General features: G+C 54.1%; 8 protein-coding genes across 8 annotated transcripts; 4 read left to right on the top strand and 4 right to left on the bottom strand.

Annotated features, from left to right (window-relative positions):
* Positions 1 to 321: 321 nt before the first annotated feature.
* On the bottom strand, positions 322 to 2,186 carry VTJ04DRAFT_3065 (uncharacterized protein; the record flags this gene model as incomplete). The annotated part of the gene is made up of 3 exons (XM_069360924.1): positions 322 to 1,758; positions 1,826 to 1,908; positions 1,976 to 2,186. The coding sequence occupies 3 exons, from the start codon at positions 2,184 to 2,186 to the stop codon at positions 322 to 324; spliced, it is 1,731 nt and encodes a 576-aa protein (XP_069221586.1).
* A 558-nt stretch (positions 2,187 to 2,744) lies between these two features.
* On the top strand, positions 2,745 to 5,977 carry VTJ04DRAFT_3066 (uncharacterized protein; the record flags this gene model as incomplete). The annotated part of the gene is made up of 3 exons (XM_069360925.1): positions 2,745 to 3,365; positions 3,437 to 5,116; positions 5,183 to 5,977. The coding sequence occupies 3 exons, from the start codon at positions 2,745 to 2,747 to the stop codon at positions 5,975 to 5,977; spliced, it is 3,096 nt and encodes a 1,031-aa protein (XP_069221587.1).
* A 130-nt stretch (positions 5,978 to 6,107) lies between these two features.
* On the bottom strand, positions 6,108 to 6,878 carry VTJ04DRAFT_3067 (uncharacterized protein; the record flags this gene model as incomplete). Its single annotated transcript, XM_069360926.1, has 4 exons — positions 6,108 to 6,196; positions 6,287 to 6,511; positions 6,651 to 6,774; positions 6,876 to 6,878. The coding sequence occupies 4 exons, from the start codon at positions 6,876 to 6,878 to the stop codon at positions 6,108 to 6,110; spliced, it is 441 nt and encodes a 146-aa protein (XP_069221588.1).
* A 701-nt stretch (positions 6,879 to 7,579) lies between these two features.
* On the top strand, positions 7,580 to 8,612 carry VTJ04DRAFT_3068 (uncharacterized protein; the record flags this gene model as incomplete). The annotated part of the gene is made up of 3 exons (XM_069360927.1): positions 7,580 to 7,697; positions 7,771 to 8,492; positions 8,583 to 8,612. The coding sequence occupies 3 exons, from the start codon at positions 7,580 to 7,582 to the stop codon at positions 8,610 to 8,612; spliced, it is 870 nt and encodes a 289-aa protein (XP_069221589.1).
* Positions 8,613 to 8,615: 3 nt separating this feature from the next.
* VTJ04DRAFT_3069 (uncharacterized protein) lies at positions 8,616 to 9,158 on the bottom strand (the record flags this gene model as incomplete). Its single annotated transcript, XM_069360928.1, has 3 exons — positions 8,616 to 8,664; positions 8,707 to 8,905; positions 9,137 to 9,158. 3 exons carry the CDS (start codon positions 9,156 to 9,158, stop codon positions 8,616 to 8,618), a joined length of 270 nt encoding a protein of 89 aa, XP_069221590.1.
* Positions 9,159 to 9,492: 334 nt separating this feature from the next.
* Positions 9,493 to 10,353, top strand: VTJ04DRAFT_3070 (uncharacterized protein; the record flags this gene model as incomplete). The annotated part of the gene is made up of 3 exons (XM_069360930.1): positions 9,493 to 9,500; positions 9,656 to 9,908; positions 9,979 to 10,353. The coding sequence occupies 3 exons, from the start codon at positions 9,493 to 9,495 to the stop codon at positions 10,351 to 10,353; spliced, it is 636 nt and encodes a 211-aa protein (XP_069221591.1).
* Positions 10,354 to 10,670: 317 nt separating this feature from the next.
* Positions 10,671 to 12,058, bottom strand: VTJ04DRAFT_3071 (uncharacterized protein; the record flags this gene model as incomplete). Its single annotated transcript, XM_069360931.1, has 4 exons — positions 10,671 to 10,877; positions 10,960 to 11,452; positions 11,518 to 11,704; positions 11,773 to 12,058. 4 exons carry the CDS (start codon positions 12,056 to 12,058, stop codon positions 10,671 to 10,673), a joined length of 1,173 nt encoding a protein of 390 aa, XP_069221592.1.
* Positions 12,059 to 15,158: 3,100 nt separating this feature from the next.
* Positions 15,159 to 16,307, top strand: VTJ04DRAFT_3072 (uncharacterized protein; the record flags this gene model as incomplete). Its single annotated transcript, XM_069360932.1, has 1 exon — positions 15,159 to 16,307. The coding sequence occupies one exon, from the start codon at positions 15,159 to 15,161 to the stop codon at positions 16,305 to 16,307; it is 1,149 nt and encodes a 382-aa protein (XP_069221593.1).
* Positions 16,308 to 16,352: the final 45 nt, after the last annotated feature.

The following is a 16,352-nucleotide window of genomic DNA, read 5'->3' on the forward strand; positions in this document are numbered from 1 at the left end:
AAAAAAAAAAAAAAAAAACCTAAGAAGCCCCGCCGGGGCTTTCTCATACATCATTAGAACTTAGGGTACCTACCAGATACAAGACAGTATATATAAGTACTTTACTCAGTCTATATGGTATGGCTCTCCCATGGTCAGGCTATAGTTACACTAGACAAATAAAATAGCACGCCTGAGCGAGGGCAGAACTATGAACCCAAATCTAGGAAGACAGAGTCATTTTCTGGCAGCATATTCTGTACTTACTAGAAATATATATACACAGATAGATGTATATTTGTTAGTTGAATGTTCAAGTTATGAGTTTTCAGTGTACGTTAATTACAATGAAGCATGTAATTCCTGCACCAAATTTAGCAGGTCTGCGACTTCAACAACCTGCTTGATGCCCATTCTCCGACATTGAATCTCTACTCGCCTGGCGGACCTCCACTCCCTGCCAAGGATCACAATGATGGGAAAGCCAACAAGATCAGCGTCTCCTAATTTCCAGGGCATTGATCTTTCTCGGTCGTCGACCACCACATCGAGAGACTCCTTGGAGGGTCCAGAGATATTGTTGATTTGATGGTAAACCGTTTGGGCATCGTCATCTGTGGCGTCTTTCCCGGGAACGATGACGCACGAATACGGCGCGATAGCCAGGGGCCAGTTTAAGCCCTTTTCGTCCGCCAGGTATTCTGCAGTTGCTCCGACCACACGAGAAATTCCAACCCCATGGCATCCCATTTGCATGGGGGTGGGTTGTGAGGATCCGGGCAAAGTGACAACTGCTCCTAATGGTCCTGAGTACCTCGTCCCCAAGAAGAACGTGTGCCCAAGTTCCATTGCCCTCTCCACCTTCACCTTTCCGGAGGAACACTGAGGACACTTGTCGTCTGCCCGAATGCGCATGAGATTCAGTGACTCACCGCCTGTTCCCGTACCATGGCGAAAGGAGACAGCCAACGGGGCTTGCGGCGGGTTGATCTCTGATGGCCACTCTGTAAAAGACGAGGGGGGGTCGTTGAGATCCTGGCGTAACGACCAGCCCAAGCGGGGGTCAACCACGTTTACCAGTTTCGTTGCCGTTTGTGTGCCAGGAGCGACAGCCGTTGACCAGAGGCCAAGAGCATCGCCAACGGCAGTGTCGATGTCCGGGACTAGTGACTTGATGGCGGATAGGTTGATATCTTCGTTGGTGTACTCGCGCAACCGTCCTGACTCGTTTGATTTGGTCCATTTGGGGTACCAGACATTGACGAGTGTCGAACGGTCCTTGGTGATTCCCCGCCAGACTCCTAGGGGAGTGCCTGGAGAAATTTCACCATCGGGAGGCCGCATGTCAGCGACCTCCTCGTTGGCAGTATAGCCACAGCTGGAACAGCTGACGACACGGTCTTCTCCATGGGGTGTGGGCAAGTGATACTCGTGACTCAGGCTGCCACCCATACTGCCCGAGCTGGCCTTTGCGGCGAGAACCGGGAGCTTCAGGCTGGAGAATAGACGAGCATAGACATCCCGTACCTCCGCATAGGTATTCAGAGCCGATTCAACATCGTTATCGAAGGTATACAAATCCTTCATGACAAATTCTCGACCGCGCAGAAGACCATGGCGCGGGCGGAACTCGTCGCGGTACTTTCGTGTGATTTGGTAAAGCCGTAGCGGAAGCTCTTTGTATGATTTAACAGTCCTGGAGACCAACGTAGTGATCTCCTCCTCATGTGTCGGCGCAAGCAGATAAGACACATCTCTGCGATCGGAGAATCTGAAGAGCTGGCGGAGCATTGGAAGGTAAGCAACGGGGTGTCTTATTGAGGAAGCATCACGAACAAGCACAGACCTCAGAGGCTACATCGTTCAACCGGCCGCTTTTTTCCCATAGCGACTCGGCGGAAATAGAGGACAAGGAAACCCGGGACGCTCCTGTGAGAAGATGAAACCGTCAATCAGGTCTGTTGGAGCGAGTTATCATTCAAAGCTTGCAACTCACCTAAAAGCTCGTCCATGTGTCTCGAAACCAGCCTTTCAACCTTGTCTTGCACCCGGTGTCCCAACGGAAGCATGTGAAACATACCGGCGTTGGCCTGGCGGAGGAATCCGGCACGGATGAGCTTGGAGTGTGCATCTTCAGTCGTGGATGCAGCAATGCCACCACTTGGAAACCACACCCGCGAAAGGCGGGCTACAGTCGACAGTGCCATGGCTTATTGGGACCCAATGTCCATCCAAATAGCAGTAGCTCCTCCTCAGTTCCGACCTTGGTCCTGCTGTTTCGCACAGAACGGACGTTGATTCGCTCGACGGATGGTCCGAAAAGAGCTGTGGTTGAGCTCGGGAGTGGAAGTAAATTGACTGGGCAAATGGCAGGATCAAAGGCCGATCCAGAAAAGTAAAAATTGAATCTCAGATTGTAAAACAGACATACGGTACCCAGCTCTGGCACAGCCAGAACGTGGGGACAGTAGAACTACGGTCAAAAGCACCTCAACAGCTCTTAAAAACCATACTTGGCTCGCGACGGGGGCGTGTTCGACGGTTTGGATGCGAGTGGGTCCGAGCTAACCTTGATTGACCCCACCTACTCTGAACGACCAGGGGTTTGTTGATAAGATAACTAGCATTCTCCAACTTTTTTTTGAGTTCCCTTCGCGAGCCGTCCCTCAAACACCACACCCTACACATTTCCTCCCAGGCACCGTCCGAAGACCCCAAACCTACCAGATAGGGCAAACCACCACGGCGATACTGCGACCGCGATCATGGGCTCTAAAAAAGCCAAGTCGAAACAGCCCAGCAAACCAAAGTTTGACGAGGAGACGCTGGCTCAGTTGACAAGCAAAATTGACAAGTCCCTCGCCGAATCCGAAGCGCAACGACCAGCGAAAAGGAAAAGAGATCGTGACGGCAAGGACAGCCACGAGTCTAAAAGGCGGCAGACCGATCCCTCGGACAAGAATTCGACTGAACGCTCTCCTGAAGACAAAAGCCCACAAGACTCTTTGCTCAGGGAGATTCTGGCTCTTGGGGGGACCGAGGAGGACTTAGAATTGGTTGCCAATGTTGACTCCGGTGACGAAGGCAATGGGGCCTCGAACGGGGTCTCACGGTCCAAGCAATCGTCGGAGGCAGCCATTGACAAGTCTCTGAGAGATGAGCTTTCGCAGCTTGTGAAAAGTCTCGGTTTCAACTCACTTCGTGCTCAACATTTCGAAGTCGAGAGCGACTCTGCCTCTGACGGAGAAGATGTAACAGATGACGGCAATCAAGATGAGACTGGAGGGAGTGATGAGGAAGATGTCGATCAGCAGGTTGGGTTTCAAAGCACCAAGTTCTCTCCGCCACCAGATGAGTCCAGACAGCCACACCGTCCTGGGCAATTGGTCAGTAAACGCTCCAGTTGTGCACCAGCTTCCCTCTGCCTTCTCGCAAACAGATACTTACCCATTTTCAGAAATTCGAACCCCGCCCCGATTGGCACGGTATCTCTATGAGCGGTCTCTCGTCACGACAACCAGGGAAAGGCACGCCAAACGCGACCTCCATAGCGAACCTCAAGGCGTACGCGGACAAGCTTCTCGATGAAGACTCGTCTCGATATGCAGCAAGTCGTGCAACCAGCTCATCTCAAAAGTTCATGTCGACAATCATGTCGTCAGGCACCCTCTCGGACAAGATCTCGGCTTTGACACTCTCGATCCAGGAGTCCCCCCTACACAACCGCAAAGCGTTCGACAGTCTTGTTGGTCTCGCTGGAAAGCGAAGTCGGGGCCAAGCAATCGCCGCCCTTGGGGCCCTTGTTGACTTGCTTGGCAACGGGGTGGTGTTGCCCAACGACAGACGTCTCTATCCGTTTCATGCTCAGCCAGCCTTGCTTTCAGAGGTGGCCAATGCTGGGCCCTCGACCTGGAAGGAAGGCCAGAAACTCCCTGGGAAACTGTCTGAGCCTCTCTTGATGATGTGGGCATTCGAAGACTGGCTCAAGGCTGCCTACTTCCGCATCATCCAACTCCTCGAGGTTTGGTGTTCCGACGAAATTGAATACTCAAGGTCAAGGGCCCTTGACTTCGTGTTCGGTCTGCTGAAGAGTAAGCCGGAGCAAGAAGCAAATCTGCTTCGGCTGCTGGTGAACAAACTGGGCGACCGTGAGCGAAAGATTGGCTCCAGGGCATCCTATCTCCTCTTGCAGCTCCTCAACATCCACCCGGGCATGAAATCCGTCGTCATCGACACCGTGGAACAGGAACTGTTGTTGAAACCCGGACAGAGCCTGCGTACTAGGTACACCGCCATCAACACGTTGAACCAAACGATCCTCAGCATGAAGGAGCAGGCTGTAGCCGACAAGCTTCTGAGGATTTATTTCGACATGTTTCTGTCCCTCCTGAAATCCGGCTCTCTGGGCGACTTCAACGCTCATGACAAGGACAGGACTGCTGGGCACCGCGGGAAGAGAAGCAAACATGGGGCGTCCATTCCCTCGCATTCGGGCAACGAACAGGACGTTGCTCAAAAGCTGGTCTCTGCTCTGCTGACGGGTGTTAACCGAGCAATGCCATTTTCCACTACCGAAGGCTCGACACTGGAGAGCCATCTGGACACACTCTTCAGGATCACGCACTCATCAAACTTCAACACCGGTGTTCAGGCACTCATGCTCATCCAACAGCTCTCCTCGACAAAACATATCGCTGTTGACAGATTTTATCGTACCCTGTACGAGTCACTTCTCGACCCCAGACTCGTCACTTCATCCAAGCATACCCTTTACCTCAATCTCTTGTACAGGGCAATGAAGAACGACGTGGATGTTAAGCGGGTCAAGGCGTTCGTCAAGCGATTGATTCAGATCCTGACTCTGCATCAGCCTTCCTTCACTTGCGGTATTTTATTCCTCATTGCAGAGATGCAGGCCACATTCCCAGACCTGCGCACCATGCTTGACGAGCCAGAGGAGGATGAAGACGAAGGTGAAGAGGTGTACAAAGACGTCCCGGAAGGCCAGTTTGGTGATGCCTTGGCTCCCCCTGAACGTGGTGTGGATGGGAAAGGTTCTCGTCCGTCTGCAGCTTATGACGGGCGGAAGCGGAATCCCGAGCACAGCAACGCCCACAGGAGCTGCTTGTGGGAACTGGTAAATAATTTCCCACCTCCCCTTCTTCCTCGACCCCGGGAAAGTGTGGTAACTGACGATGTTCAGGTCCCATTCCTTGCGCACTATCACCCCTCGGTGTGCTTGTATGCCGAAAACCTGCTTTCTCGCCAGAGAACGATGCCAAAACCGGACCTGAATAGCCACACCCTTATGCACTTCCTCGACAGGTTTGTCTATCGCAACCCGAAGACGGAAGCCTCCAAGAGGGGTGGTTCTATTATGCAGCCCGTGCTTGCATCCGGAAGTGGACCGAATCTCGCAGCGTCGGCGAAAGGCGTTGCCAAACAGCAGCCGATTGTCAACTCATCTTCGTTCTGGAATCTCCCCGCAGATCAGATTCCAGCAGAAGACGTGTTCTTCCACGAGTACTTTTCTCGCATTGGCAAAGCTGGAGCGCGGTCGTCCGTCAAGGAGCAACCTGTGTCCGATAAAGTTGAGTCAGCAGACGGGTCGGCAGATGAGGAGGAAATTTGGGAAGCGCTTGTCAACTCTCGGCCAGACATCAACGGCGAGGAGGCAGGGGAGGATTCCGATATCGACCTCGAGGAGTATGATTACTCGGATGACGAGGAGGGATCGGATGCTTCTGCAACCAGTGACAAGTTCTCGGTCTCCGGATCCGAGGGATCTGGAGGGTTCGAAGGCATCTTTGATGATTCTGGGTCGGATGAGGAAGCCAGCCCGAGAGAGGCTGAAAATGCCCCTGGCTCTGGAAAGGCACCTGCTCGCAAGCCTGGCAAGGGCAGGCTCAGTCGGAAGGAGATGAAGAGCCTTCCAACATTCGCCTCGGTTGATGACTACGCCGAGCTTCTTGACGACGAGGATGGACTGGATGACTAAGAAGCTGGAGGTTTGACAGGGCGGGCCAGTTACTGGACGACTCATGTACTTTTCCTTGCGGACAATCCTGGGCAGCTGGGCAGAGTTTATTTGTGATGGACTAGATAATTGATGTGCAACGCGTCACCTGTTAGGTGTCAAACCACTCTAGCGTATCCTCCTTGGTGAAGATCGCACGATAGCTATGGCCTCCTCCCGGAGTCTCCTTGTCTTCAGTGTCTACCACCAGGACCCCGTCAGTCTAAAGCACCGGGGCATTCAACTGACTGGTTAGACCAGTCTTGAACACAATGCCAAGGTTAAACATACGAATTGCGTGAAGCGATGCCTGGTCGTCGGGGCCAAGGGTGAATGCCCTGAAGTGAACATAGGCCGGGCCCTCGTTGGAAAGCGCCGGGATTCGGACTTTGCCAAACACGTGCAGCCCATAGGCTGACGCGGCGACTCGGACTTGTTGGAAGTCGTCGGCACCGAAATCCACCAGTTGTTGGTCACTCAAGTGCTCGGCTGCAGCAAAATATGCCGGTTCGTGTTCTAGGGCAGAATGAGTCCATCAATCAATCCGTGCACCACCAATGAGGCAAGGAAGAGAACCAAAAAAAACATTGATTTGGATCTATGGCAACCACAGGGCGCAGGACACATGGACGGAGGGGGCTCGGGCACTACTTACTGTTGAGTTGGTGCCGAAGGCGGATTAGTGATCGTTTAAGCTCATGTTCGATTTGGTTGTACACCTTGACCGAGTCGCCCTTTGGTTCGTGGGCATCCCCGAGTTTTACCGTTTCTGCCGTTGCCTGACATTTGAGCACGCAGTTTTCAGCCACACGGTGATGACGGGACAAGAACTGGACAAGAAACATGGGAACACGGAGAGATCGACTGATATCCCACTTACCATTTTGGTTCGTAAGCACTTGTTTCGGACACTTTCGGATGTGGAAGAAGAAAAGCGAACACAACAATCCAGGACCAGGATCAGCGTCGCTGGATATATCCGCTTTGCACTTGTCGTCGGCCCTGCAAGGAGAGAGACCGCCATGGTATATGACGTCAGTGATACGCGAGGAGAGAAAAGGCATTGTACAGCACATACATAACTACGCGGTGCTACACAGTACTACTTCCGTTGACCTCGGTGTCCGGCGGATGTGGAGGAAGAGACGGTCTCGCACTCATTACCGGCGGTGGTAACTGGGGTCATAGCCATCACGGCACCTGTAGATGCGTCGTCAAGACACAGCAGTCGGGTTCATAGATTGGCTTGTATGTTAGTTTCACCTCCTGCAGATCTGTCGTCTTGGACGTTTCCATGTCATGCGGCGGAGAAGGTTGCCGAGGCATGTGCTGCTCTTTAGAAGCCGGTAACGCAGGTAAGTTACGGTATGCTAACCTGAAAGTTGACCGATGGTAACCGGCATTTCCGTGTGGCCGATGCCGAACACCGGACTCTTTAAACAGATCAGGTATCTCCAACACCCCCTGAAAGTTTGACGGCCCACCCATCTCCGCCGACCTCTCCGGGTCGGAGACCGCAACTTCAGGGCAAACCAGCCCGTCGAAGAAGAGTCGAGTCCCAATTGGCCCCGCGCCAATGTGAAAATGCCTTTATCAATACCCACGGCCGCGCGCCGCTACCTCCGTCCGGGTATCACACCGCGAGTCCCGGCTCTGTTCTCGGCCCGCCCGCCCCTCGCCCGGCCTCTCTCGACTGTTGTTGGTAAATAAACCCCCCCTTCCGCCGCCCTCCTCCGTTGGACGCTTGCTAAGCCGTCCTGTCGTCGGGCCCTCAGGACCAGGAAACGTTCAAGCAGCAACCAAACCACACTTTCTCTATCGAGCCGCATCCTTTGGTGGTCGCATCCTTCTCTTCACCTCACTCGGCTTCATCATGGCCGCCGCGCCTGCGTACGAGTCAGCGAAAGCTTTCTTGTTGCCTTCTGATCACAACGCAACACTTGACGAGCTACTCCTGGACGACGATGCGAGAGCCAAGGAAGAGTACATCAACTCTCACCCGTTGATCGCCTCGCTACGGGCGGATACGGACTACATCGAGGAGCGTCCTCATCTGAGGATACCAGCGCCATGGCGCAAGCACAACTTGACAGGCGGCACACTCGCGGGTCCTGGAAAGATGACGGTACCGCCGTTTATTTGGTACAGGAAAGACGGGAAGGGCTATGTGCAAGTGACACACATCGGTACGGATCTCTGTGGGCACGTTGGAATCATCCATGGAGGATTCCTAGCCACCATGCTGGACGAGGGCCTAGCGAGATGCTGCTTTCCTGTGTTGCCCTACAACGTGGGCATGACCGCGAAGCTGGAGATTGACTACAAAGCGCCGGCATTGGCCGACCAGTACCTTGTTCTCCGGGCCGAGACAGTTAAGGTGGAAGGGAGGAAAGCATGGGTCGAGGGACATATTGAGACTCTGCCTACGGAGGAAGGCCAGAAACCTACGATTCTAGCCACAGCCAAGGCACTGTACATTTCTCCCCGGCAAGCTGCAGTACGTCGCAACTTCCTCTCGCTGGGTTACTTTCCTGACACTCCCCCCGACAATTCAACGGCAATGGGTGACTAACAACCAAACCAACAGACGATGGCCAAAATTTATTCTGCTAGTTAGAGCTCACGTCCACATGGGACTGGAGTAGCGATTCTTCGCTCGGCCTCGGGATCTTGCGGTACAGGGCGTTGTTTAAGTCCTTGGTCAGACACACATACTCGCCAAGGAGCCAGCAAAAGCCACTCGCCAGTTAACAAGCACGACAGGACTCGGACGAAGTGTTGCTGGGAAGTGGCTGGCATGTAGGTGGATATTGGTTTTCAAGGGAGTAGACGGGTCAAGCTGCGAGCATAGAGATAATAGGGATAGAGATAGAGCGAATAGACGCGTCAACACCCAAGCATCCCCTCTAACTTGGCGCACATGTGTCTTGGCTTCCTACCTATCTCATTCCTTTTGGGGCGTGGGCGGCCTGGCCTGGGAATCAGGCTCGGCAAGAAGACGACATGAAACTTCGTAGACATTTTACCTCAAGCTCAGAGTTCTCGGAGTCCAACGGCCGTGGGTAATCCGAAAGACAGAACACTGCACGTGGGGTGCGGGAAGGTTAGCGGGGGATCCACATCAGGATCTCAGAAAATGACGCCATCCGGCCGTGTGGGGCATTTTTGCTTCATGCCCCGCGCCGGATCGGAGCCCGGTCGAGTGGCATTGTTGTCCGGAAGCATGGCGGGAGCCATGTGTGAGCCCGGACACCGGCGCCCTCTGACCCCATGCCGGAACACCCCCATCTTCAACAAAACACACTAAAATTATATTTACTCAATCACCCACCCGCCCTCTCTTGTTCCTTCTCTTTCCCATAGTCCTTCTTTCTTGGGGTATCTTCTACTCTGTCAAGGAGGTATAAAACATCCCCCGCTACTTTTTTTTCTGCCTCTCAACTCGTGCTGGAAACACGTCCCTCTCTGCGCCTTCCAACGGCAGATATCACATTACAATGGCTACGTGAGTGTCCTCCGCTGGTACTACGCCACTTGAACAGGTTTCCGCAGTGTTTTCTTGTCCTATCCACATCATACATAAAATATCGGCGCAGCTGCACGGGGGAGGGGCAAGCGAGCGCAAGCCAGTTACGACTAACTTGACCAAAACACATCCAGCAATATTACCTGGCATCCTTCGCTCTCGCGCCATGAGCGCAACCAGCTGCGTGGCCAGAAGGGCTTTACCATCTGGTTCACTGGCCTTTCGGCCTCGGGCAAGTCGACTGTTGCTACTGCCCTCGAACAACACCTCCTCCACATGGGTCTCGCCGCGTACCGTCTTGATGGAGACAACGTGCGCTTCGGGCTGAACAAGGACTTGGGTTTCTCCGAGAAAGATCGGAATGAGAACATCCGCCGTATCGCAGAGGTTAGCATGATCCAGATGCACACACTCCCCACACTTCTCGGTCTTCCTCGATTAACCGGAGCCCAACCAGGTGGCCAAACTCTTTGCGGACTCCTCCACCATTGCCATCACATCCTTCATCTCCCCTTACCGGGCTGACCGGAAGATCGCCCGCGACCTGCATGCCACCGCCTCCCCTGCAGGTGATGACCCCCTGCCCTTCATTGAGGTTTTCGTCGATGTCCCTCTGGAGGTTGCAGAGAGCCGGGATCCCAAGGGCTTGTATAAGAAGGCACGGGCTGGGGAGATCAAGGAGTTCACCGGTATCTCGGCCCCGTACGAGGCCCCCGAGAACCCCGAGATCACCATCCGGACGGATCAGCTGAGCGTTGAGGATTGCGTGCGCAAGATTTCTGGTTACCTGGTTGAAAAGGGTCTGATAACCCAAACCCAGGAGACAAGATGAATACCATGGGCTTGAGACTGGGTGGTTCCTCGGCGTAGCGTTTTTTCTGGATATTGTTGTAGTGCCTCTGTACTGGAAAGAGCGAAAGGGTACGATTGAACTGGCTGGAGGATGGATTGGATTTGTTTCCCGACACTATATACCAGTTCCCAAGCATGGACAATGCACATTTGGAGTTCAAGACTCTAACGAAGTAACCGCTACAGCTGTTGGCATCAGCAGGGTTTATTTGTTACCATGACCGCTGCTTGCACCTCCAGTCTGATGCTTCCTGGAATCAAGATGCTTGCACTCCCTTCCAATGACAGATAATATGATCATGGGAGATCAATCTCGTAATACACATAGGCCGTATACTCGCCTCCCTCGGCGTCGCCAAGGCCAGCGGCAGCCATTTCGGATGTTATTGCTGCATCATCCTTGGTGACTCGCCCTTTCTTATCCCTACCAAAGGCGTTTCCACCGAGATAGGAATATGCCGAGTCAAGGGCCGTCCTGACCTTTTTAGCCTGCTTGGGGGTTGTCTAGGGGGGCGGTGTTAGCAGGTCTAAGGGGACAAGGGTGTTATACACTCGGAGAAAGGGGCAAGGGCTGGTCGAAACTCACTCTGACAAGGGCGCAGACAAACTCCAGGGGAAGACCATATCTCAGGACAGTCTCAACGAAGACTCGTAACGTTACGACGTGGGCCCAGATCATGACGGCCTCACTCCAACCCGTCCGGCCGAGCCTTAGGGCTTCACCCCAGACCTTTCGCTCCTCCTTGGTCACGCGGGCCAGCTCGCGCTCCTCCTCCTCCTTGCCGCCCTCAACATACTTGTATTGCCGTGGAGTCCATTTTTGCTCGCGACATTTCTGAAGGAACTCGGAGCTGGTTTTCTTGAAGGTTGTCACTGCGTATAGGGCAAACTCGTCATCCTGAGCAACTTGGACGGCGGACCTTGGGACAACCATAGGGGCGATCGTCTCGTAGCTGCGGAGGAAATCCTTCCGCGCGTTCAGCGGAACGACAATCAGGTGACTCTCCAGATACTCAGAATCCTGAACAAGTAGTTTTGGATCGACGATTGGGGTTAAGGACTTGGTGGACAGGTTCCCTCTGTTGCTCACAAGTCAGCGTTATTATCTGGCATAGGAACGTCAGAACCACTCAGGAAGACTTGCGTTTGTTTCCTTTGCAATGAGGCAAGCGTGCCTTTCACGCCGTTGTATTGGTTGAACTTGGCCTTGACATCGTTGTCAAGATTTTGGAGCTCTTTTCTCAGAGTGTCGATCAGTTCTCCGAGCGGTCGGTCGGCACGATATCGGACCTTGTTCCATTGGAAAGTGCGCAGATAGTGGTCCGTAGGTTCTGGGAACAGCGGGCAGTCAGACACATGAAACAAGATGGTGGACCAGTTGGTCAAGGCAAAAACCCACTATCATTAACGAGCTTCTGCTGACTGGCCTTGTCTTCATCGCCGTCCAAGATGGACCGGAGAGAATCTGACACCTTTGCGGCGGCTGCTTCGCACAGGGCGTTCAGCTTGGCGAGATCATCCGCATGCTGAACAAGGGCGTCCAGGGTCCCAATCTTGAACGATGGTATTGAGAATGGGAGGGTTTCTCCATTGTCCTTGCCGACGGTGGCAGCGAGCGACGTCAAGGGGTCATCGTCGAAGATGCGTAGAGGGAGTGAAACGAGAATGTACTGTGTCGGGCTCATGGTTGGTTGCTGGGCATGGCCGGGGCCCAGCCACAAGATTCCGCTGGTCCGCACACACGGGGCGAATACTTGATTCGGTGCTCGTCAGGACGCAACGCCGGGCACCAGAATTGAAGATTTGACCGCCGGGTTCGAAGATCGGCAGGAAAGGAATTTCCAGGGCGGCGCCTCGGACGCTTTGAGGACAATATGGCCGGCCCACCTCCAGAGACCAGGTTGGTGGTTGAGCAATTGGAAAGGAAAGATGGCTGGAACTGGAGCAGCGGGTAGAAGTCGAATGAGATGTCTCGCTACGGCCCTCGATCTGGAGCGGGATCAGGTTCCTGTCTGGGAGTAAGAGGACTTTTGTGGACATGGAACATGAGGTCAACGTTGGTGTCCAGGATGTTGCTGGGGGTCCACTTGTCGATGTCGACGGGGCGCGGCGGCCAAGCGGGGCACTGACCTGCGATGTCGCGCACGACTTGTGACGCACTACACAGTAATAATACGGAAGAAACGCGCCGCTAGACGGTATTATTACGCTGACATGGAGAGGACGAGGATCAGCCAGCGCCGTGAATGGTTGGTCGATTGCTGCATGGAATTGATCGTTGACCGAGCCTCCGTGCCACCAGTTACCAGAGTATGCGTGGACATATCTATCATCTTGACGACTGCTATCCGCATTAACATACGTCAAACCACCAGGTTGTCGCACTTATAGGTATTCTTCGCGACTGCTGTGTACATACATACACAGATGACAACCACAGCATGTTTTAGGCACGAAGATGCTTCGAACCCGGCACCTCTGCAACAAACATATACTGACGACACTGGGCTCCATGGCTTGACGAGACCAGATAACAAAAAGCCGTTACTGCCGTGCTGAGGCCAGTGATTGTGACACCAAAGCTTTAATTCTCCGTCGAATCGCAAGGCCACCCGAGCGAGGTGCTTACGGCCCGGGATCGGGCTGCGCGGGAATTGCCTCCTTACATCCACCACCTAAGTCGACCGAACCAGCGCGATCTGTCAATTGGCACTTTTGCGCTTTCTCTTCTCTGCCGACCTAGACCTGGAAGAGCCATGGCATTTATTCCTCGATGAAGCGCCTGCTGCAACGCAGGATCCCGACCGCCAATCCGTAGGTGGCCGCCTCGAGTTACTTGCCATTGTTGCTTACCCTTTTGAATCCTTGGTTTCCCATGGAGACCTCTCCCAGTAAGCCACACAAACATGCCTGCCTTATTTTGTCGGAGCAGCAGCTGACGTTGGACGCTTTAAACCAGCGCCTGCCTCAAAAGGCACCATGGCTCCTGTTTCAATCGCACTGATGCCGCCCCCATTTTCGTCATCTTCTCGGGGAGTTCAACTCGCGCGCCCGCCGAGTGCTGGGTCACTATCACCAACTGCACTACTGTCGACTCCCAGTCCTGGAGCCGGGCTCTCTTTCGGACCAGATTCCCAAGAAAGTTCGACTGCCCAATTCCGTGATGGCCGGATCCGAAATCCTGTGCCAAGCAAGCTGAAGGGGAAGACTGATGGCTCCAAGGGCAACTTCGCAGTTATGCTCATGAACGTCGGCGCATGTGAGCCAGGAGCTCGAGATGCTGAAGCAAGGAGAACCAGCGAGAGTACAGAGCTCGCTGCGAAACGCGCGACCGAGAACGGCTATGTATCTGCTCGGAGGAGTCGGGTTGTGTACCGACCGGACACTCCCTTGGCCAAGCCGGTGTCAACAGTTCTGCCGCCACAAACGACCCGGAGCACTCCTCTTAGCCCCGAAGAGACGAAAGCCGAGCAGACCCGCTTGTTGACTTTGCTCAAGAACCTGAACCCTGTTCTTGTTGTCGACCAGATTTGCAAGGCTCTGGCCTTTTTTGGAGGCGTCCCAGGGGCACCAGCTCCTCCGCCTGGAGGTTTCCCAGAAAGCGCGGAGGCAAATGGCCCAGGTAATCTTTTCGTCGGCTGGATTGCCGAGATCTTTCCAAGGCTCGGAGGAAACCCAGGACAAGAGGCTTCAGTCCCTCAGCATCATCTGGTTGCTCCACAACCACCCAAACGCAAGCGTGGCCGGCCCAAGGGCAGCAAATCGACCAAGGCGAGAAAGGACAAAGGGATCAAAAAGGGTCCGAAGAGAAGATCAGACGAACCTCCTGGAGGCAATGAGGCCGATGCCAGCATCACCCCCCTCCCGCAAGGCCCTGCTTCCCAATCGGAGCCGGCAGTCGCTTCCAGGCAACCGGCCGCTCCTGGATCTCTCACATTACCAGTAACCAATTGGGCCACAAGCGTGGCGAGCACGCCTGGTGCGCGGAAGAGAGGCCGCCCGAAGGGGTCACGAAACCGTCCCAAGCAGCCCTCCGCTATCACGTCCCATACACCCAGCGAACCGTCCCAGGCTGGAGGGCAGACAACGCAAAATTCACAACCTCCTGCACAAGTCCTACAACCCTCTCAGATAAGCCAGTCCGACCAGAGCACGAAAGAGTCGACGGGACAACCTTCTCCACCATTAGGCTCCTCGCGTCCCACAACGGCCGCTCAGTCCAGAGCTGGAACTAGAGTGGATGGCAGATTTGAAGCCGAACAACCATTGAAGATCAATGACTTTGGAGCTCCTGGATTGTTGGAGAAACAGTCAATTGACCACGCAGCTGACGCTGATGGTCCTTCTCCTCTTCAGGGTCAGCCACCTCGGCACTTCGGACAACAAACTCTGCAGCCTTTGAGAGGCCAAACAAGCATGCCGCCTTCTGTTCCAATGAATACCTCAACGCCCTCAGAAACACAAGGGAGGCCAGAGCAGAAGAGGAAATTGGCTGTGAACATAAGCCACCGCGTTCTCCCAAACATTCTCGTCCGCCAGGATGACTCTGTCACCCAACCAGACAAAGGCCCGGGATATCTGCTCCCAACTGCGTCTGAACCTCCATCGAAACGCCAAAAGAAAAGTTTGCATCAACGTAATCCTCCTGGGTCTGTTCCACCACGGAAAACATGTGCTTCCTTTGGCCCTGGATCAAGAAGCGTGGCGCCACCGATTTCTCGATCAACATCTGACTCTGGACAAGATCCAAGGCTTTCCACACTCCCAGGTCCCTCGGACGCAACAATGGTAGGCGGGCCAGCGTCGCCATCGGTGATCGTTGCTCGGCAGTCTCAGCCAGGAGCCCAGTCTCCCAGAGTGAGCGCCCCCAGACCGCAAGCCTATGATCGCCTCGACCAGCAAGTCGAAGTTGAGTCAGGGGCGTTGACTGTCCAGGCCGACGTTGGCGCGGAACAACCCAAGGATAATACGTTTCACCTACGGAACAAAATGCAACTGGACCCAAAACAACAACAATTGGGGCCGGGAATGCAACAAGATCAATCTGACTCACCCCTCACTGGCCATGGCCGCTCACCCAGCCAGAAACAGCAGAGGAGCACGCTTTTGCAAAAGGGAGAACTATCGGCTGCTGAACTGCAGACGAGGCCCCCTCAGGATGTTCCCAAAGACGATGCGGCTTCAAATTACACTCCTCAAAAGCAACAGCACCAACATCATTCACCGCCGCTGAGGGACGCTTCTTTGCGAACAGAGACCACACAGCAATCGCCGAAATCTCGATTTCCAGGGGTTCAGAATGCCCAAAACACGCAACTTGCCTTGGCGCAGCAATACTCCTCGAACGAGTTATCATACATTGCAAATCCACAACAATATGCGACCGGACAGCAAACCCTGGGCGCTCAGTCACGTTATACCCATAATCTTGCGGCAACTCATCCGTCACCACCGCCTGGTGTCGGGACAAAAAGCACATTCCAGATAGGCAATGAAGCGTATGCTGGCTCAGGGTCGACGTCGAATAACCATATATATAATCAGCATGGGCAGTTAGGCACTCACCAATTCAGAGCCCACCAGCCACGAGGCCTGACCCCAAGAACCCCATCCTTCGGCATGGGGCCTGTTGGACTACTTCAAAGGACTGTTGCCATCAGCCAAACGTCAGCACACACAGGTCATCACAGCCTGGCGAGCGTTCCGGCGCTCACTAGAAGTTCCCCATCTGAATGGACACTGTTCGACACATCACAATTGGATACATCTGGGCAACAGGGTGCGATGGGTTTGGCCGATACTGGATATGGCGCACGTGCTGGCGACAAACGAACAGCGCGGGCAGGGCCAACTTTCGCCGCCAATACTCTCGCGTCGTTTGATTCTCCTAACCTCGGTGAAGTAGAACGGTATTATGGGGTCGAGAAGAAGTGACGCTTTTGGGGGAAGTTGGAACCGCAGGAGTGGCTCCTCTGGCTG

This window comes from Mycothermus thermophilus (genome assembly GCF_041956435.1).
Source record: "Mycothermus thermophilus strain CBS 625.91 unplaced genomic scaffold VTJ04scaffold_2, whole genome shotgun sequence".
NCBI lineage: Eukaryota > Fungi > Ascomycota > Sordariomycetes > Sordariales > Chaetomiaceae > Mycothermus > Mycothermus thermophilus.